The 22,012-nt window shown below is 40.6% G+C and overlaps 1 protein-coding gene across 1 annotated transcript in view; it reads right to left on the bottom strand.

Annotated features, from left to right (window-relative positions):
- The window catches only part of DNAI1 (dynein axonemal intermediate chain 1), a 152,393-nt gene that overhangs the window by 123,813 nt on the left and 6,568 nt on the right, over positions 1-22,012 (bottom strand). Inside the window, exons 2-9 of the mRNA XM_065047044.1 lie at positions 16,715-16,783; positions 14,800-14,892; positions 13,841-13,921; positions 12,107-12,233; positions 10,608-10,687; positions 9,636-9,794; positions 7,921-7,980; positions 5,901-6,044 (exon numbers count right to left, since the gene is read on the bottom strand). Coding sequence (XP_064903116.1) covers positions 5,901-6,044; positions 7,921-7,980; positions 9,636-9,794; positions 10,608-10,687; positions 12,107-12,233; positions 13,841-13,921; positions 14,800-14,892; positions 16,715-16,783 — 813 coding nt within the window. The remainder of the gene's footprint in view (positions 1-5,900; positions 6,045-7,920; positions 7,981-9,635; positions 9,795-10,607; positions 10,688-12,106; positions 12,234-13,840; positions 13,922-14,799; positions 14,893-16,714; positions 16,784-22,012) is intronic.

The raw sequence follows: 22,012 nt of genomic DNA, 5'->3' as shown, positions 1-22,012 counted from the left end.
GAGCATTCTGAATCTCCAGCCTCAGGCGTCATTCTGGACTGTAGCTCAGAAGACAAACATCACTTTCTGTGTTCTCCAAGATGAATGATAAATCCTGACTCACCTGTTTTTTTTGGCAGTGGAAAGCAAGATTTCTTAAAAAAAAAACCCAAAAAACTGTAAACACAGAAACAATGTATCATTCAATGGATTTTATTTTTTCCTGCAAAGCAGGAAACCTCCAGATTAATTGAAAAATGTTTAAGCCAGCTTTCCTGTTAGGCAGCTATGCTGTTAGCAATGTAGCCATGAATAACCACATTTTTGACATTAAATGGGATCAGAGTAAGTTATTTTCTCATTGGATCCTGTCCTATTTCAGATTTGATTATTCTGTATGTTACCAAAACCTTCAGTGGAAGTCACATGCCTAATTTATCCCTTTTTTTAGAGATCTGTTTGAAACTCTTTTTGTTGTTGTTGTTGTTGTAGGCCAACTCTGGGCTTGCTAGCCAAATGTAATGAGAACTCACCTGCCCACAAATTTGTTTCACTTATTTCTGTGCATAAATTATTTCTACAACAGCAATAATGTTAACTGAATCATATGTAAGATGGATAATGAACTTGTATTTTGAAAATAAATGTCGTGGTCTTGCTCTACTATTCATTAGCAATAATTATTTCACATTTGCCTCTCAGCAGCTGGCCAGTTGCAATGTGTGACTCCAGAAAACTAAGGAATGAAAAGAGGTTTCTGCTGATGTGTAACTGCATATGCACAAGACAAAACCCACCATAAAACCAGTGCAGTAACTACTCGTACCTCTGACAATACATATACTGGGACTAGAACTCCAGGCTTGCAAAGTAAAAAGCACAGTGCAGGGTTGCTGTCACCTGTTGCCTGGCCAACACCTCCGTCCACAGCAAACACCCACTGCAAATCCCATGTAACATCCGCCAGGTTGAACCCTGTCAAGTAGTTATTCATTTCCAGAATTGTACTCATATGATCATTTTCACTGTTTGCTTTTAATTCCGATACGCTGTAAACAGCAGATTGAAGACAAGGGAGTTGGCAACAACTCATCCACTCCTTGGGATGACCAGGAAGAAGCGAAAAATAATGTGAAGGTTAGCTGAATTTGGATTTCAGCTGTTATTCCAAAAATAGCTGGTGGTCATCCAAGAGCTTTTAAATGATAATTATGGCCCTGTGGACTGGGCTATCTCACCATGTCTAATGCTACAGTGGGATAGACAAGTCAGACAGGATCTCACATGATTCAGGAATGCACATTTCTCTGTTAAATACAAATTTTGTTTGGATTTTTTAAGAAACTGTTCAACAACTTCTGCTTCAGACTAGATTAGAAACTGTTCCAGTGCAATAAGTTCCAGTTTTAACATATTCCTAACTGTTTCACATCCTTCTGTATTTCTATCAACACTATCCTCTGCTTTAGTAATTCTTCTTCTATGTTATCTGCTTCAGATTCCCTCTCTACCTTCGCATTACCAGATAAATATGCCCCATTATTTTCAGTCACTTCTTGTATTCAGGCTTTCCGTTTCTCATATTAATTTACATATTATGCAGGTCTGCAATCTATCATCTCTGAGATGGGGTGATCAAAAGAATATAACCCCATACTACTCCAGATAAGGTACCACCCCACCTTACATAACAGAAATAATATTTCTTTGCTATCCCTCACACAATGTATTCCAGCAATGTACTTGAATTCTCATAGCCACATCACAACTCACCAACAGATACACTCATGTTTCTCCATCATTCCAAACTGTAAGCCCTCACTTTATCATTTTTTTTTTTAAATACTCCAAAATGCAGTCTTCCTCTCCACTGGTCCCTCCCAATCTGTACTAATAACAGCTTTTCTGGTTTATCTTATCATTTCCCAAAGGCACTATAGCAATCTCTTTACAGAATTTCAGCTAGATTAACTTTACTATACTTTTCTTGTTAAAGGGAATCACAGCTTTTTTCTTATCAAAGAAAGAGAGATGAGATTCTTTTGACACAGCCTACCTTCGGTAAACATGTGCTATTTTATTCAATTTCATATTTACTCCCAAATTCTCTATTCTTTCTATCTATGTTAATTCTATTGCCTCATATAGTGTTAAGCGTCAGACTAACGGAACTATTTTTACCCCTTTTACATATAACATACCCTTGTTATACTCCAGTTACATAGTTCCACCCCTCTTTTGATAGATTCATTAAAAATCCCTAACAGCAGACTTGTGATTTCATGCCTTCTCATCTCAGCTTGAGAGAAGCTGCTTTTATCTACTTAACTGCATCCTGCTCTTTGCATTTTGCTTCTACCTGAGACACTGTCATTTCTACACTCGTGCAACAACATGAGGGTCATACTGGATCAAACCAAGAGTATCCCTGGGCCACAATCCTCCCTGTAACCAGAGCCATAAGCAAATGGCTCAGGAACAGTAAGAACAGGACAAGCAGATACAACACTTCTGCCTAGTTCTCTTCGCTTCCAATTATTTTCAGCTCAGAAAATTTCATATCATTCCTCTTTGGTATTCTGTGTTCTCCACGTTCTGTTTGTTGCCTTTATTGAAAACTGAGGAAAAGTTTCAAATGCTATATCACAGCTCTTGGGTGTAGCACATCCTCTTCTCTCTAGATCCATTTGAGCTATGGACATATGGGGAGGTTTCCAAGAGTCTCTCATCACAGTCTCAAGTCAAACACTTTCTGTCATTCAGAAAGTATTTTTATTCACTCATATTCTTCTTTATATCATTCTCACCCTTCCTGCTGCTGGAATCTCTGGTTATCTCCATTTCTTTTTCTGCTGGCTGGCTCTCTCTTCTGCTTTGCCAAACAATATCTTCCTTGCTTCTTCTCCTCATTCTTGAGTGCAGTGCATGGCTTCATTCTACTCTTTTTCCCCTAGTGAGGAGCTTCTACTCCACTGTCAAGGCTCCTCTCCTCTCCTCTCCTCTCCTCTCCTCTCCTCTCCTCTCCTCTCCTCTCCTCTCCTCTCCTCTCCTCTCCTCTCCTCTCCTCTCCTCTCCTCTCTTCTCCTCTCTCCTCTCTCCTCTCTCCTCTCTCCTCTCTCCTCTCTCCTCTCTCCTCTCTCCTCTCTCCTCTCTCCTCTCTCCTCTCTCCTCTCTCCTCTCTCCTCTCTCCTCTCTCCTCTCTCCTCCCCTCCTCCATTTGCTTTCTACCCCCCAGCAGCCAGAGGTTGGCAGTTATCACCATCTTTTTCTTCCTAGTCCCTAGCCTGATGGAAACAATGGTGGAAATCAATCACTGCTTCTAGACATTGCATCCTTGATGCGGATCAGCCTGCTTGATATTCCACAGTTCCCCTTCAGCAATGATCAAAGGCAGTGTATCCTCAGAAAGTGTTTAGCAGGGAAAGCTCTGTTTCAATTACCATGTGCAGTCCGAAGTTTGTAACATGTGAGTTGGAAGCTTCACAAAACCCACTTCTTTTGCTGACTTGAGACAAAAAGTACAGAGTCCGATGCCATCAACCTTTAATTTCCATAGACCTACATATGACCAGATGTACTGCCTGTTGTAAGCCTGATTTTAGCCTTGGGTTACTTCAAGCTGCATTTTTCCAATTAATGACTGGAAAATTCAGCAAGGTTTTAATACACTTAAGCTGGTCCACCAGCCACACAGACGGTCTCAATCTGTGACACTGGCTCTCCATAAAGAAGTTTTCCCTTCTCCTTTTTCAGTGTATTTACTTTCTGGCTTCCCTACAAGCTTCCTGGAAGGTGCTAAGAGTGAAAAGCACCAAAGAGAGGGATCATGGGTGCCTGGAGTGCAATTTCCCGTGGCTGTCAATGGAACACGCAGCAGGTCTTTTCCAATATGGTTTTATTGGTAGAATTTTTATGTAGCTTTCATTATCAGCTTTCAGCAGTCCACCCTTTAAGCCCATAATTGTACTGCTAACTTCAGGCTTAATTCTCAAAAACATACTCAGGTGAAAGATTCAGTAGTTTTCTAAAGAATTATTGATTTCAATGGTACAATTCACAGTAAGAAGCCTGTCAGGATGCGTTCCTGGTCTGTTAACTACTATAAGGCATTTGATGGCACAGCTAAACCAGCCATACCCCCTACAGTTGGATCAGCTATGAAAATGCTAAACCTAATTTCAGAATTCAGCTTATATTACACAAATATATCTTAGTTATGTTGATATATCTACACCTATTCTAGCCAAGCTAAGAATTTACTTTCATGTTTCTGCATTACGGTTCTGAGTGCATTTTGCTGCAGTCACTACAGAAATTATTTCAGTTTGCCTTCTAAATAGTTTACCTTAGACTAGGGGAGAAAGAACAACCCACAGTTCTGTATAGATCAAACTCTCATAAACCGTAACAGAAGTGTCCTGTACCTGTTGAAAACATTCTGAAACATGAAGAAAATCTTTCAGGGTTGCATGTATCCTATTCTCAGTGCTTGAAGTGTGATCATATTCTTATGATGGGGATATTGTCACCCTAGGGGAAAAGACTCTGGCATCCCTGCAAAGCACTCCTGTCAGGGATTGGCTCAAGGAGCATGGACATGAGTCCACCAAGCAACTGTACGAGCAGAGCCCATTTTAGTTGACATAAGTAGGCCTTAGTTAGCTTGTCTATTAGGCCGTGGGAAAGGGGGAATGGAAAAGTACTAACTAAGGCAAGGTCAGGATATCCTTGAAGAGATAAGAGTCAGAAGAATGCGGGATGCGCATAGCTAGCTAAACCCAAGTAGGTGGAGCAAGTAAATGTAACCTTTTAGTGCTTTGCCTATTGGATAGAGACAACTATGCATAATTATGGTATTTGGTATAAATGCACGCTATCTCGGGCAATAAAGTTGAATCATGCTTTATCACTCACATTGAGTCGGCCTGCATGTTTTCCTCAGCTGTGTACTCGCACACTCCTAGGCTACACCTGACAGAGCAGCCTGGATTAGGAGTCAGTATCATCCTCACAGCAAGATCACAACACTTGCCTGGAGCTTGGCAGGAGCTGTGGTACCTGCTACTCTGGGAGGCTGCTTCAGCAGTCTCACCATTCACTCTCCTACTCCATAGGACTCAGAGCAGATGGCCTCCTGTTCGGGTGATCACCTCACCAACACCAAGGTATCACCATGCTGTGTAAATACTGACCGTGGCACAGCACCTCAAACGCTGGAGAGAGACACCTACACCATTTTCCAACTGAATGAATAAATGAGGTATCAGAGATCGCCCTACAAATTAGGTCAAGGCTCCCAGAATCAGTATTCAATTTTAAGTATATAGGCTTTAATTTCAATTAATTAACTTCTTTATAAATTATATATTAAATACCATCTATATGCATATAGCTAGAAAATATACAAATTATAATTTTATAACATTATCATTAACAAAATAAAAAATAGTGAAATGTATTTCACTACAGTGCTTTAGTAACATTTTGAAAGAATCCTAAATTTCTTTACCTTTCTGAATTGGAAGATTGTATCTAAAACCACTGCATCACTTAGAATTCTTCAAAAAGTCACACAGTGTTTCTATTTCTTTCATTGTTTTATCCCTCACATGATAATTAAAAATGAGACACAAACATGATAATACGCAGAAAAGAAAGCCATAAATCTCACCTGGAAATCAGGTTTGAAGACAAGATTATGGCTTCACACTGTTTTGTATTCCCATAAAATACAGCAAAATGGAAATCCTGTTTTGGAAATACAGTTCCTAGCGCAAATTAATTCTGGCATTTCTTAGGGTTGCTACTTGCCAACAGAAACAACTAGGTACACGGCCAGCATGACTTGCTAAATTTCACCTGACTTGCCTTACGGTTGCATCCCACTCCGAGCAGGCTTCTTCCAGTGTTATGAAACATACCTGTGAGTCTAGGGAGATTAACTTCCTTCCCTTCTTCTTTGTCTTCTTCTCTTCTTTCTTTGCTACCTGGGCTTTTGGCTTTTCTTTCTCTTTTGACTCTTCCCTTTTCCGAAGCTCCTCTACATAGGCATCATGGATCACCCACTAAGAGACAGACAGAGGCAGGATTTATTAGGACCTTGTTACACTCCAGAAAACAGCCATCTATACCATCACAAAAATGTGATAGTCCTCACAACAGTAACATTGCCACTGGAATTCACTGAAGACAGCTGGCTTCTTGCACAAAAAGCTAAGGATTGAAGCCCAGGATTTGTAAAGCTCGATGGTGCATGTCTTACTTTTTAAGAACACATTACATTCATAACAATATCTTTCCCCAACACTCTTCTTGGTGCTTTGACTGTATGTTTTTGTAGGACTTTCTGTTTGGCCAATTTACCAGTGTTTAATAGGCAGCATGCATTAAACATCTGCTTTGTGACATTTCTTGTGTGCTGTTGGAAAATTAAATTGTAGCTGCATAACACAATTTAAATCTTGGACTCCAGCTCTGCAGCATATGATCAAATGGAAACTGAGATCAGTTTTACATCTTCTGCTATGCCACATGCCAGGAACATCCTACTTGAGTAGAACCAAAAGAAGCAATTTTTCTACTAATTCACTAGTATTGGAGTACTAGTGTCATATCTGAAGCAGGTACACTACTTTCAAAACAAAACAAAAGGAAATCTAATTCTGACATATCATCTTAGGAGAAGGAGTGTGATTCAAACACAAAATATAGAATATTGGAATAAAGAAAGGTGGCAGAAACCTTTAGTAAAAAAACCCTGCATTGTGCTGTAAATTTGCAGGCAGAAATGAGGTGGGAAGATGTTCCAAACATCAGGGAATGGACAAAGAAGATGTGATGAGAAGAGTAAGAGAAGGAGCAGAACACAAAGCTTTGGAAGAGGAAATTATGAGCATAAGGAAGAACAAGAAGGAAAAAAAGGTGAGGAAAAAAATTATGTTAAAATATTATTTTATAACCACTCAAATTTTCAACAGAACAAAAGAAAACAAGGGAAAAACCATTCTTCCCAGTTTTCAAACACTTAATGCAAAATGTTAGCAACAACCTGATTATTTTAAATAGCTCTGTTCTCTCTAATTCCAGTTGTCTCATTGTCAGAAAAAAATGAGAGGGAAGTCCAGCTGAAGGAAGGGAAGGAAGATCACAGGCCAGTTACTGATTTCAAGTTCAGGAACAGACTGGGTTACAGTTTTCATCTTGACAGAAATACCTTCACTCTGTTTCCTATCAGTTTCCTATAACAGCATTTCCAAAGTTGCTGCCATTACCTTACTCTTTCTTCTGGATGTTCCTGTGGTACACTGGTAATAACACTTTTTTTTTAATACCAGCTTGGTACACTGGTTTGAAGCAATACTTGCATCAAACACAAATACATTTTGTAAATATCTGAGGATTAATCCGCAGATTTGGCTAGATTGCCTTTCCAATGAAAGCTATAACATATTTCAAGTGCGAAGTGTCATGCAGAATATTTTCCTTTTACATTTTTAAGAGATGGAGAAAATACTGTATAAGAGTTGTGGAAAATTTCATAATGAATAAACAGGCACATTCCCACTAGATAAAACAGATCTTAGTCTATTGCAAACAGGTTTAAAGCAGGCCTTCCACATTCCTTGTGCTGTACTTCTCACTGGGTTCAGCTTCAGGCTTTAGAAAACTGCTTTCATATACAACTGTCAAGTGACAGATCAATTAAAAGCAGATAAAGACATTTGACCTTAGAAACATAAACCATTAGCAAGTTAATCCAGTAAGGCAGAAAAAAGGGCCACCCTAGTTTGCTCTCAGATTTAAACCAGAGATCAAAGCCACAGTATGGGAGTTCATTCCACTGCAAGGAATGCAAACATAGGGATTTGGGTTTTTTCCTTTCTCTCATTTCATTTTCCTGAATTTACTCTAAAAATAACTTGGAAAATAAAAAGAATATACCTGGTTAATATCGTCTGATAAAGTTTTACAAGGTGTAGGTTCCGACTGACATGCTCTATCCTGAATAAATAAAAAGCATAAAAACATGTAATCTTTGCATTGAAACTCTCTGCAGTGACATAGTCCAGCTGTGAAAACAGCCTTCTCATAGCCAGTAGTTAGAATAATATTGATCTAAGATTAATTCAACATTCAAACGACTCCCAGAACACTGCACAAATATTATTGGTGATCATGCAACTACAAATAGATTTTCTTCCGGACAAAAAGAAGGTTCACAAGACCTTCTGATTTTTTTTCCCAGCATACTTAAAATATTTAATTTCAGTATTTCATTTTGAAGGACTTGAAATTGTTTGTTTCACCTCTATCATTTGAAACATTTTGCTACTGGTTATGGTATCAGTTACGACATTCTACCAAATTTGAAAAGTTTTTACTTATATATTAAAAACCTACATGGGTACAGCAGTCAAAACAAAAGAGTTGAACAGAATGATAACCTATAAACAATTCATTTGATGTTACTGAAATGTTTTTATTACCCGCACATCAACATTCTGAAATAAATGAATATATTTGTGTGAAACTTTCATTTCATTTCATGGAATTTTCTTTGAAAAAACTGTTGTGTCAGGACATTTTTAAGAAGCTGCCTGTAGCATTTCACTAACCTCTGAAATGAAGCAATCTCAGAGGTGGAAGCTGCACAGATTGTGCAGTACACAGCAGCACTTCACAGCTATTTAAGGTCTATAATTCTGTCCAAGGGCAGAATCACACAGAAGCACACAAGCCACTCTCAGTAAAATCAATGGGAAGAAAATATGCAGATCTAGCAACAGAGAAATAACAAATTCCATGGCCTCCGCAGGGATTTTTGAAAGATGCAGAATCTTAGCTCAGACTGCAGTGAGCATCCCACTCTTGGATAAATTCCGCTGAGATCCTCCATCCTTACTAGTGGGCAGAGATTTCCTTTTAGGAAATATTCTTAAATCTCTCCGAGCTCATCAGACGTAAAGGCATTGCATTTTAGGTGCAATAGCTTCAAGAAGGCAGGCAGGCTCTCTGGGGAAGCTGTGTATACTCTAGATTCCAGGGCAGCAAGGAAAACAAGACAATTTTCTTTCTGAAACTTGTACCTCCAATTCAGAAAGCTCTTTTCTGAGCACTCAACTGGGGGCCAGCATCACCGGTACTGCTCAGTCAGGAGGCCCTGTGAAGACACCCTCATTGGGAATTACTGAAGGCCTGTGCTTAACACAAGCATCAATACCTTTATCCTTTTGACACAGGTGCACGTATAACCCTGCTCCATAGGTAAGAATTGAAGTACAAGACCATAAAGAAACTCTCTGCCAAAAGGAAATTGAACTCATGGAGTCCAAGCTCCCAGCTACAACCCTAACCATTGCTCTATACTTTTTTGGATGAGAAAATAGACATTAAAAATGTTATATCCAACTAGACGTTTAATGATTTACAGTAGCACCAAAACTTCTTATAGGCTGTCCAAGAGTCCATGAGGCAAGAATTTTTCTGTCGGCATTTTCATGACACCAAGTGCTTTACCACAGTAAAACACAGGTTTTTGTTTTTGTTTTCTCCCAATAGTATCTACAGAGATAGCAAGAAATAACACAAACATAGATGATCCACATGCCCTCCCAAAGACAAGAACCTCCACATCACCAAAGGAAATGGCAGCATACCCGCACAGGGTATCTGGGTGTCCACGAAGGTCTATCAATGAAGTTGAACTGGTTTGCAAGCTTTCGCTCCTTCACTGCTGGGGGAGGAGGCTCTTCAGCATCTGCTGCCTCAGCTGCTTCTGCTGTTCCTGACTCCTCTGCCTCTCCCTCTCCTGCAGCCTGCAAGAAAATTAAGCAGTGACTCCACCCTGAAAGAAACACACACCTTTTCCTTCTCCAGAAGCACTTCTTAGACTGGTCTGTTTCTGCTGCCCAGTGAAGGAGATTGTAATTGAAGGTTCAATATTAAAGATGGGAATAAGGAGAGTTCTAGCAAACAGAGCAAGGAGATTCTGGATCATTATCTATACAGGAATACAGAAAAACAAGAATTGAAGTTACTTTAAAACAAAGCCCAACATGAGTGAGACAAAATAGGACGACTACCAGACCAGAAGACTGTGCCAGAGTCCCTCTACCCAGTGTTTTTATTTCTTTGTTAGACAGTGGGCTTTATGTGAAACTAGTTTCAACTTGATCCCAAGGCCTGACACTGTGTGGATAAGAACTTCTCATGGCATATTCCTTTCCTGATCAGCCAATTGCCTTTAAATCTGGCTGCTCCTCATTTCAGGCAGTTACGTCTGTTGCTTTTATCCATCCAAATTTTGTTTTTCACCAACTTCTCTTTCAGGGATGGACATGCTGTCCAGGAAGACTCCAGATCTCAGCAAATTACACTCTATCTTGATAAAGACAGACCTGGTGTGTAGGGACCTGTCATCTCCCTACACAGCTTCGCCAGCCCAAAAAACAGCAGGAGGACCCCAGCTGTTCAGTAGAATGTGCAGGGTCTCACCTACAGCAGGGACATCTCAGGTATAAAAGAATCAATCACAGAAGCTTCTCAATAAGCCCATTTTATAAGAAAGTAATTTCAAATCTAATATTAAAAAGAAAATGGACAGCTTTCAGCTGACTATGGAGAATTACCTGAGTATCTTCTGTTCTTTCTTCATCTTTAATCGCTGCTTCTTCAGGTGCAGTAGCAGAAGTCTCAACAGGAGCCTTTTCTGATGATACAAAGGATAAGTGAATAAGTCCAGGATAATAGGACATATTATCCCATATTCTGCAGACCCTTCTGTCTTCTAAAGCATTAATATACAGAGGCATCCTTTTTCTAATGCCATCTCATTAGACAACACAGTAACCAATCCCCAAATTGGAGAGTTATTGTTTCCTCAAAGCCACAAAAGGAGACAATGTTATTACTAGAATGAAACTGCAGTAGCTCTAGCTGGGCTGGAATGAAAAATCTAATTTCAACTCAAATACAACTTCTGAAATCCACTTCTGAACTGAGTAGCTTTGTTTCTGGGTATCCCTTCAGCTCTGGAACTTTCTGCCCTTCAAAAATGGCTGCAATTATGTACAACCCATGAATCAGAGAATCATTGAATCATAGAATCATTTTGGTTGGAAAAGGCCTTTAAGATCATCGAGTCCAGTCATTAACCTAATGCTGCCAAGTCCACTGCTAAACCGTGTCCCTAAGAGCCTCATCTACGTGTCTTTTAAACACCTCCAGGGATGGTGACTCAACCACTTCCCTGGGCAACCTGTTCCAATGTGTGATAACCTCTTCTGCGAAGAAATGTTTCCTAATATCCAATCTAAACTTCCCCTGGCATGATTTGAGGCCATTTCCTCTCATCCTATCACTTGCTACCTGGGAAAACAGCCCAACCCCCTCCATGCTACAACCTCCTTTCAGGTAGTTGCAGACAGTGATAAGGTCTCCCCTCAGCCTCCTTTTCTCCAGGATGAACAGCCCCAGTTCCCTCAGCTGCTCCTCATCACACTTGTGCTCCAGATCCCTCAACAGCTTTGTTGCCCTTCTCTGAACTCTCTCCAGCACCTCAATGTCTTTCTTGTAGTGAGAGGTCCAACACTGAATGCAGGATTTGAGGTGTGGCCTCACCAGTGCCCAGTACAGAGGAACGATCACTGCCCTGGGCCTGCTGGCCACACTAGTTCTCACAGAATCATAGAATCACAGAATGTCCTGATTTGGAAGGGACCCACAAGGCTCATCGGGTCCAACTCCTGTCCCTGCATATGACAGCCCCACAGTTCACACCATGTGTCTGAGGGTGCTGTCCAGTCTCTTCTTGAACACTGTCAGGCTTGGGGCTGTGACACCTCCCTGCTGTACCTACAGAAGAGCCTGTTCCAGTGTCCACCACCCTCTGGGTGAAGAACCTTTTCCAAATAGCTCTGAAAATTTCAGTGTTAGTGTTCACATGGCTCAAAAAGCATGCACCATTTTCTACACTGTGGCAAACATCTGGCTGATTTTTTTTTCTGGTTTTGTTTCAAAATAGGAGCTGTTCAGCTCTACGTTGATGAAGTGTGATCATTCCCTCATGTTGAAAAAGTGGTACCAGTGCCTACCTGAAAATTATCTTAGTTTCAGATAATATACCTACCTGCTGCAGTAGTTAGTTTGAGACTCTGCCGTCTGCCTTCATCTGAATCTTTGGGTATCAGATTTCCATTCAAAGAGAAGTGAATGGCCATTTGATCCACATGGCTTATTGGCTTGTACAGTCCATCCTACAAAGAGGAAAAAAACCCAACAAAATCAGTGTGAAAAAAAATATTTTAAACCAGAAATACTGTGTAGCCAAAACTGCTAAAGCTAAGACGATCCATAGTGATAAATATATGGTAGTTATTGGCATATTTACACTGAATTTCTTCCAGCAGGTATTTATATATCAGGATACTGAGAGCCACAAATTAGAAATACAAATAAAAGAAACAAGAACATGAAACTCCTAGTTCTCCACAACCACCACAGCAAGTGAGTTTAAATACAGTTCTAGTGTACCTCTGCTACACAGCACTCCCTAAGGGATTCTCACATCTTCTTGTGCTGAGATGTCTGAATGAGTTGCAGTACCTACAGAAGAGCAGCACCATATGCAGAGAGCAGCTCTGATCTGGAGACAGTATAGGCTCCTAGAAATGTGTCCAGGTTATAAGCACTTTAGTAATTCAGATATTTGATGCTAGCTTGATTGGCACTTGCTTGTGGACCACAATACAGTGCAGGCATGCACCTAGGCTCAAACCGTGCATTAAGATTTTGAGCTGCACTTCAAGGCAATCAGAAGCCACTGCAGACCACAGAGGCTTCAATGGTTTCTCCTTAAAAATATGACTGCTTTCTGTACCAATCACAGTACAGCATCAAGCCCATTTCAGTCACTGTGGAGGATTTGAAGATACGGATCACTCATCGCCTGTTTCTGTCCCATAAACAGGGAAAACAACAACTCCAAAGAGAAGAGAAAGTGACCTTATTTGCTTCCACAAGACTGACTTCCTTTCTCTGGTGATCTCATGTAATGGTTGGTCAAACTAGTTGCAGTAGCACAGAGATGAGGCAGGCTCAGGAATTTTTCACCTGGTTGTCCGTTCCCTATCTAAGGTTGGGGACAATCCAATGCCAGAGCCAGAGAAGCTGTCCTCATGTCCTTTCTTTCAGGGGGTGTAACCCTTCCAAGGGAGGAGTGGGAGGCAAAGCCATCATCCCACTCTCCCCCTGCAGCAGCCTGTGTTACTACCTGTATGTGCAAGGAGGAGAATGCTGCTCCAGGGAAAGGCAGCGTATGCTCTGCACTCAGAAATGTGAAGGTGTGACTCTTGGATGTTCCCTAGCAGTCTTTGATGCACCCTCCCCTGCTCACTCCTACACATCACGAACAGAGCTCCTGTCAGTGATTTCACAAAGCACATTTCTGAGCTCTCTTATAATTCAAACAACAATCTTGATGTGAGGATACTGAGGCATAACTATCTTACAGACTGAGTAAGGATTGCCTTTTGTCCTCTAACCACCACAGAATAGAAGAAGTTACTTCCTGAAACTAGCAGCACTAATTATATGTTCACTGCAAGATCTTGATGAGTAATTGTTATATCCTACTTCTGAATAAATATGACAACGATTTTAGACTTGTACTCTCTGCAAAAACCCTTAAGGAACCATTGGCAGTAAATATGTAAAAAGATGAAGTCACATTAAAAGGAAATTTATCTGGTTAAGATGAAGTCACATTAAAAGGAAACTTACCTGGTTATAAATAAAAGGAAAACACTATGCCAGTTAATTGCAAAAAATCCCATCCTGGTTCTACAGGTCATGCCACACTTACTTTAAAGCTGTATCTGATGATATTCTGGGGAGCCTGGGGATTATTAGCTGTCAGGACACGTGTGATTTCCTCTTTCAATTCCTTTGGAATGGAAACAAAATAGTATCATAATAAAACTCCACTGTTATTGCGATGTACAGCATACAAAAATTTATACTCAGTTCTATTCAGTTTGCTCCAGATACTTTGTGTGCCGCTGATGCCTCCACAACAACAACCCATGGAGCCAAGCTAGCTCAGGGTGGAACAGTCATCTCACTTCCAACCATAGTATTTCAATGGTCTTACTTGAATTCTTTGGCTAATATGTTAATTCTTGTCTAAGCTATGGTAGCACTTGAAAAATGCTAGCTGCATTCTATGGGACAAGAAAGACAATCTGTGTCTTGAAGCATATACTGTCCAAAACATGAGTACACAATAAGCTCAGTAGCAGTGCTTCCAGGATCGTCCACTGAGAACAAAAACCAGCACTGGTGTCAACTGTTTTCACTACCTGAGTGAGGGGAAGTATGTACATCTTCCCTTTGAGAGCTACTTGGAGAACAGGGAGTAATGCTAAAGCTTTATGTGGCAATGAGAAAAGAGACAACTGCAGCTGGAAGAGTGACCAACTACAGTACTACTGAACCCAAGCCCAGAAGAAATGGCCATAAAACTGCAGGACACCTCTCTGTCCTGTGTATCACACACAGGCACCTGAGAAGCTCAGGGTTGACTTTGGTGTCCTCTCCAGCACCATTCAACTCCATGCAATTACACTTCCTTAAGCTCAGAACTGTGTTTCAAAGCATATTCTCCCCATTTTCCTGCTGGAAGCCATTTCAGTTTGTACTGCAGATACTGTACATTAGTAAGTACTGGAGTCTTACTCCAGAATCAGAACAGGCAAGAGGTAGGCTTCAGGTTATGGAGTTTTTTACACATTCCATGACAACTACAGGCACTGTTTTACTCACAGCTTCAGTCAGCTCTAGTTGATCTGGGGGCTTGACTAAAATATTTCCTGCTTCATCTACAACTTCTACCGCTTCAGTGGAGACATCTTCATCCTAGTACAGGAACGGCAAGTCCATTAGCGAACCCAGACTGTGATTGTTTTGCTCCCTCCCAAAGCAGTACTTCTCCAGGCATAGAGCAAGGAGGTAAAAACAGCATCTCCCAATCCATCTGTGCTTTGAGCAGAACAGATAACCTCAAATGGCACGCCCAAATCTGAAGACTTTTGAATGGCTACTCTTGCCAGCAAGAGCTCAGTGGGCTGGAGAAGCTGCTGTCTGAAGATAATTCCTGGCCTGTAACAAAACTGGAGTAACTCTGATAACAAAACTCAAGTAACTCCACTTCAATTTCCCTTTAAAAGTTGGCACTTCTGAATCTTTTGACCACTTAACACCCAAATGACCCACACTTTAGGATTACTCAAAGGGCACAAGTCAAGGACCTGCAATTACTTCTGAAGTGTTATTCTATAAGCTACACTTGGAAATCAGTTCAAAGCTGCAGGGGAGCAGCTCCTGGAGGCATGTGAACTATTTTCTTCCAAAGGCCAGCAGACTGCATTGGGCAAACACAGAGAGCTGCCCTCCTTGGGTTGGGTTTGGGTTTATGTCACTATATGATATCGTTAACAGGAAAAGGAACCTGTGTAGGGATGAATTTCAATTAATAGTTATTACAGACAAAGCGCCAGAACACAAAGTTTCTGATTAAAGCATTTAACTGCTTTGGGAAAAATATCTCCCTCAGTTTGAAATGCATAATGGGTTGATTTAAAATACATCAGTCATTCTTTTAAATACAGTTGTCTCAGGTCATCTAAACTTTACAGCCCTATGGAGCTGCCGATGAGTCCAGGGTGTAAGTGGAGGCTGGTTGCAGGTAGAGACTGGACCCAGCAAGCCCTCGCTATCTGCAGAGCACCACAAAGGTAAAGAGCACAATTCTGTGTAAAAACGTGCAGTGGCTGAAAGTAACAGAGAATTCTGCGTATGCCAGGTACCCAGAGAAAGTCACAGGCTGCAGCCTTTTCTTCTTTCCTCAAGGGAGCCGAAATGAGGCAAGTTGTAAGGACGGTCAGGTGCTCTGATACACAAGAGACTGTGACGGCAGAACAGCTGTCTGTGGTTTAACACTCCTGCTTGTAGGACATTTATCATAAAGAGTGTGACGCCAGTTAGTTCAGTGCTGTTTTCCCTAGTGAAGCAGATTAAAAGTGTTGGGGGTTTAACATTTTTATTTATGGTTTTCATTTAAAGGTAAATAACTTCCCATTTTTAAAGGGTCAAAAGAGGGACATTTAACAAGACTGTGATTTGTCCTAAGAAAGTGAAAAACTGTTTATAACCATGCCCGTTTACAGGCAGGTAAATTATCCTTTTTCTATCTGTGCCAATGGAGCTAAATGAGAGGAAGGTGAATTAAATAAGGATGTTGTGAACACTTATTTGCCCAACAGTAAAAACATTATCATGAGGTTAACAGTCAAAAAGTTAATAGTTTTCTCTAATGCTCGTACCTCTATGTTAACTAAGTGAATATGGGCTACCTTTTGAATTTTCTAAACCACGCAGGCAGTTTTCTCACAGTCAATGTCAGCCTATGTTTTGGAATTTACATCCCAAGTGTTTTGGTTTCAAATTTTCATTTTGCAGTTTACCTATATTGGGCTTTTGTTTCAGCTGCCATTTTTATTCTGACTTGTGAGTGTAACTCCCTTCTCAGTGGAAATCTAGAGAAACCTCTTACTGATAAATCAACTGGAATGTTACCAATTCCATAAAACATGCTGTTGTTCAGACTGAATCCAGTTTGCATCTCATACATACAGAAGAGAACAATATTTTTTAAGATTCATGGAAATGTGGATCTTACCCGTCTTTTATACGCAGGTTTAGCAGGCTTTGGTGGTACTGGCTTTCCTCCTGAAGGTCCACTTTGGCCCTGAAGCAAGAACATATCCAATGTAAACCTTTAAAGCACCTTGTTTCCTAATTTAACCAAACCAGAATAAAAGTTCATTGTATGTATTAATGTTTGCTGCATGGTATGTTTCAAATGCCAAATATATCAGTATTTTGTCTATAAATAATGTGCATGAAAGGTTGTCACTTTCATAATGGTGGTTGAGTTCTCCATCCCTGGCGGTGTTTAAAAGATGTGTAGATGCGGAGCTTAGGACCATGGTTCAGTGGTGGACTTGGCAGTGTTAGGTTAAGGGCTGGACTCAATGCTCCTAAGGGTCTCTTCCAACCTAAATGATTCTGTGATTCAGTAATTCTAATTGAAGATGGTAGTTTATCAGCATGAAGAAACACTATGCCCTATCTTTGTTATTGCCTATCTGAGATTCATACCTACAAAGCCACAAGTGCTAAAAAAACAAAAACCAGTGATGAACAGCTGGGAATTTAACCATTGCCAACCTTCCCAAGCACATTACAGCACACAATTTTTTTATTACGAGCTTTAAGGAAAACAGTGAAATAGTTGTTTACAGGGAGCCTTATAGGGCATTTCTAAGGGAGATTACCCAGAGTTTAAGGAATAACAGACTGGCACCAGTGACATAGCTTTATGGAAATTTTACCGAAAGTGGAAAGAAAACGAAGAGGATCCTTTGAGAAGATGCTGAGGGACAGAGAGGACCAAGAACCCAAAAGACACAGTGAGATCTGATAAAGCAAACAAAGGAAATGTTAGAAACTTTGGCAAGAGCAGTTTCAGGGTGTACCCCAGAAAACATCGAATGGCATGAATGACAAAAGCAGAGTAGTTACTTGGGAAAAGTGTTTGACTTTGTGACAGGAAAGAAGGAGATACTAGAGGAGAAGAGAGAAGGAAAACAAAAGGGTGGTGGAGAAAACTCCCATGGGTTTATTGATTTTCTTTAGAAGAACACTGGGGTGCACCTTCCAGCTCAGATCAAAGGTCCACTGAGCTAAGTATTTCTCTCCATCAGTATTCACAAGAAAATATCTGTGGAGCTTTCTCCAAGGTGCCCTCTCAGCTTCCCACAGGCACTTGAATCAGGAATGCTATCCTTTTTATTTCATATCAGTGGATCTTTTTCCCCACAAAGTTATGCTGTCATTCTGGAATCCATGAGCATTTTTAGCATGCACAACTTCCGCTGCAAGGACTCCCATGGCACAACTACATGGAAATGCCAAGTACCACCACTTCCTTTTTAAGTCTGCCACTTACAACCTTCATCTCGTTTTACTGAAAAACCCAGCTTTATGAAATTATCTGTTGTTTATCCCCCTTTCCCTGTCTCTTATGAACACACTAAGGAACACAAGTCTCTACAGAGATTCCTAGACTTCTTATGATTCCCCTTCATTATAAAAATTAAATATTCACTTCTACAATCTGCTTCCTATGAATCAGACAATTAAGTAGACATAACAACGTTGATCCAGTATCCCTGATTCTGGTTTCTAAAGCTCCGCTACTTGTTAAAACTTTACAATAAAAATGCAGAAAATAAATCTTTTCAGAGGAGAACAAACTGTAGCAGAGATGTGATGCTGCAGCTTTCAGTGTTGTTTCCCTTTGTAAAGCTAAACTATCTAAAATTGCTGCTACTAACAAGGCGTCAGGGATTATTTTTATTCCAGAAGATACATACTAAAAGTGATGAAAAATGAGCAGACCGATGCATTTCCACGCTTAGAAAATGTGCCTCACTTTGAAATACAAATAGTTATGACTCAGGTGGGAAAAATAAAGAGTTATGACATTTCCTTTGTAATCCCACAGTGAGCTGGTAGCAGAGCAGAGAGCGCAGGAGCCCCAGTGTCACAACCACTGCTCAGATCCCTGGATTACACAGCTGGCCTGTCTCCCCACTGTGATGGCTTGGCAATGGGCAACAGAGCATACTGTCCTACAAGGACCATGCTACATGTGAATTAGATGTGATTTAAGCAACAAAATTTAAAGCACATTTTCAGAGCTGAATTTTGTTCAGATCCAAATCAAAATCAAACTCTTAAACATGAAACTAAGCATACTTACTACTATGCTTTGTAAATGAGTCTATAAAAGCATTTATTCAGCAGCAAAAGCATTTACAAGACAATCTGAGAGTAATTGGTTTTGGCAGTTGCACACATTTCAATTAACATAATCTGAAGAGCCACCTGTGAATAAATATCTGCAACTGTATTAAAATCCCAAAGTGACACTGAAAAACAGCTACAGCTGGAGTGCACTGGAAGGAAGCAGCACAAACCCTGCCCTGATCCCCACACCATAAATGGTTTGCAGGGTAGAGTGTGAGCAATTTTCTAATCAACCAGGGGCCCATGGCTAATTTACTTTATATCTTTGTCTTTGTACAGTACCAGTATGGTTTCATGACTGTAACTTAATGATAGAGTACAGGCCTCGTATGATAGAGAGAGCCTGAGGAGACCCAGGATGTGGCATAGAAGAGTACAGGTGATGACAAGAGATGGGGCACAAGTTTGACATTGGAGGCCTCACAGCTGTAAGTATCTCACCACTGGTCAGTCAGAGAAATGCAGACCTGCAGACGGGGTAACTGGAAAAAGCTGCATTTAAGGGTAACAAACCAAACAAAATAACAGCATCTAGCACACTTAGAAAGCATCACATACGGTAAGATCAGGTATAATATGGAACATCAAGACCAATGAAGAAAGAGAAAGATGTGAAAGTGTGTTAGCTAATGTATAAAAGAAATTCCAAGCGAGTCCTAGAGTGAAGAAGAAACCATCAACATAGACACATTATCCTTCCCAAAGAAACCCAGATGGTGACGACTCGCCATAACATCCACACCAACACCACCAATGACAGCAAAATGAAACCATCAACCTTGGGAGCCAGAGAACCAGAGTAAGGGTGAGCACAATACCAGAAAAGGGGGAGTAACTGGCAAGTTGCATGCAACAATTTCAACTGCCTTTTTTTTTTTTGCACAGTAGTACGTATTTTCTGTAATAATTAATCTGGACTGATGACAATACTTAGACTAAAATATCAGTCACACTAACATTACATTCTTTTATATATATACACATATATATATCAGGTGTGCCTCCTCTTTGCCTGTAAACAGTATTTTGAATGTAACAAAGTTTGCAGACTATTTAAAAAACAGAACCAGGCTCTGAAAGTCTCAACTTTGATTCCCATGCATGTCTTTACCCTTTATCAAATGGTAACAGAGAGAACTACATCCAGTTTATGACTGGGAGAGGGTGCTCAAGAGAGGGGCCTCATTGCATCAGCCGATGGGATTTACCACCCTCCTCTGTTTGGCTCATTCCCATGTTACTGCCTGACCCAGCTCTCTGACTGTGGCACCTTGTGTCAGGGCTCCCTGGGAACTAAACATAGTTTAGTTACAGCAGGGAACAAGAACATGATTGGCAGGACAGTTAGAAAATCGCACTTATTACCTCTGGTATTTTGAAGTCAAAGAACTCCATCCGCCCCCTCCAACCTGAACAATTATTCCTTGGGGCTGCTTGGCTGTCACACAGATCCTTGGCCAAGAGCTGCACAGCACAGGCACTGCTACCAAAAGGGGCAAGACGGGAGACAGCATGTGCTGACCGGTGTAGGCCCTGTGCTTTCTTCCCTATGTGCTCCACAAAGACAGGACAGCCATACCTGGAGCAGGGGAATGCAGGTTTGTCTGGCAGTGGTAGCAGGGTTGAGGAAGGTGTTGGTCTTTAGGTCAAAACTCTTGTCTCCTGCCTAGGCAAACCATCCCTCACAGCACAGAGACCTACTTCAACAATAACAGAAGCTGAATATCCTATTTGTTGGACATTCAGGACCCTCACCAGTGAAGGTGAAGGCTGCAACTCTACTTGACTCGACACTCTACAGAAGTCAGTATGAGAAACAGAAGGCAGCCTTTGGGATGTAAGTGTCGTTCCTGCAGGGATGTGCTACAGCAGCCTGTGCTAGCAAAGTGCCTGAGGTGACAGAAAGTTAATCTAATCCCAAAGGTGACACAAACACGAAGAGATGAGAACCTAGTATTTTGGCAACACTCTGCAAAACTATTAGATCTGTTTAAAACTATTGCAAGAAGCAAGGTGGGGAGCAAACATGGGTCATTCGAGAATATTAAACCTTTTAAATCGCCTCCTAATTCAGATAATAGCACAGAGTCTATTGCTGCATCAATTGTTGAATAGTCAGTCCTGACATTTCTTTTTATTGTTGTATCTGTGTTTTGCCTTTTTGCTATTTCTTCTGCAAGCTCCTGCTCACTGTAAGTCTTTCCAAAGCCAGCATACTGTCTTTCTTCATACCTTTCCCTAAAAATTCTCTCTGCCACATTATCTGTGAAGAATCCTCAACAGCACCCAGGTAGTGATTGTCCTGCTACCACAGCTAAGAATCATGGCCATTGCTTCCTCATTGTTTTTACTGTATCAAAGTGTTATCCATAAATTATTACATTATTTAAGATGTAACCACTTTGCTCCAACAGCTATTTCTTTGTTCCACATCACACAGTGTTTGTACAACAGGGATGAGGTCACAAATGCATCCACAATACAAATAAAAAACGAACTATAACTATGAATCAACGTAATGATCATACATTTGCTAGCAAGATGCTCACAACAACAACTGGTGTTCATACACATCTCTAAAATTCAAGCATTTTTTTGCTGTAACATAACCAGCTACAGAAAAATAGAAAAATTACCAGACTATTATTAGCATCTCAAAGAGAAGCATTCAGAAGTTCGAAAATGCAAGAACTAAGGTTGCTGGGGCAACCTTCAATTCATCCCATTCGGCATAGGCTTTAAGATACACAGCTTAATTCCATAATGACACACTTCGTTTTCTGTAGGTTCCTGCCTCACTTAAGCTCTCCCAGGCTTACAAGCACGGACAGAGTCTGACAGTAAGTTGTTCCTAGTGTTTTGGTCTATGTTGTTCAGCACCTACAGTATTTGTTTTAGTGTATAGCCTGAGACACCCAGTAAAGAACATTTCCATCTAAGCAGCTGCATTTTTTTGGAATTCCTGATAAAGTGAACACGGTCTTGCTATAGAAAGAATCAACATTCTTCCTCAGTCTTCCAAATAAATGGTGCTACTACCTCTGCCTTTAATAATAATTAACAAGAAGAGAAGTGTGAATAATTAAGAAGAATTTATGTTAGG

Source organism: Columba livia, chromosome Z (genome assembly GCF_036013475.1).
Source record: "Columba livia isolate bColLiv1 breed racing homer chromosome Z, bColLiv1.pat.W.v2, whole genome shotgun sequence".
NCBI classification, from domain to species: domain Eukaryota; kingdom Metazoa; phylum Chordata; class Aves; order Columbiformes; family Columbidae; genus Columba; species Columba livia.
This window is presented reverse-complemented; position numbering and strand designations above follow the sequence as displayed.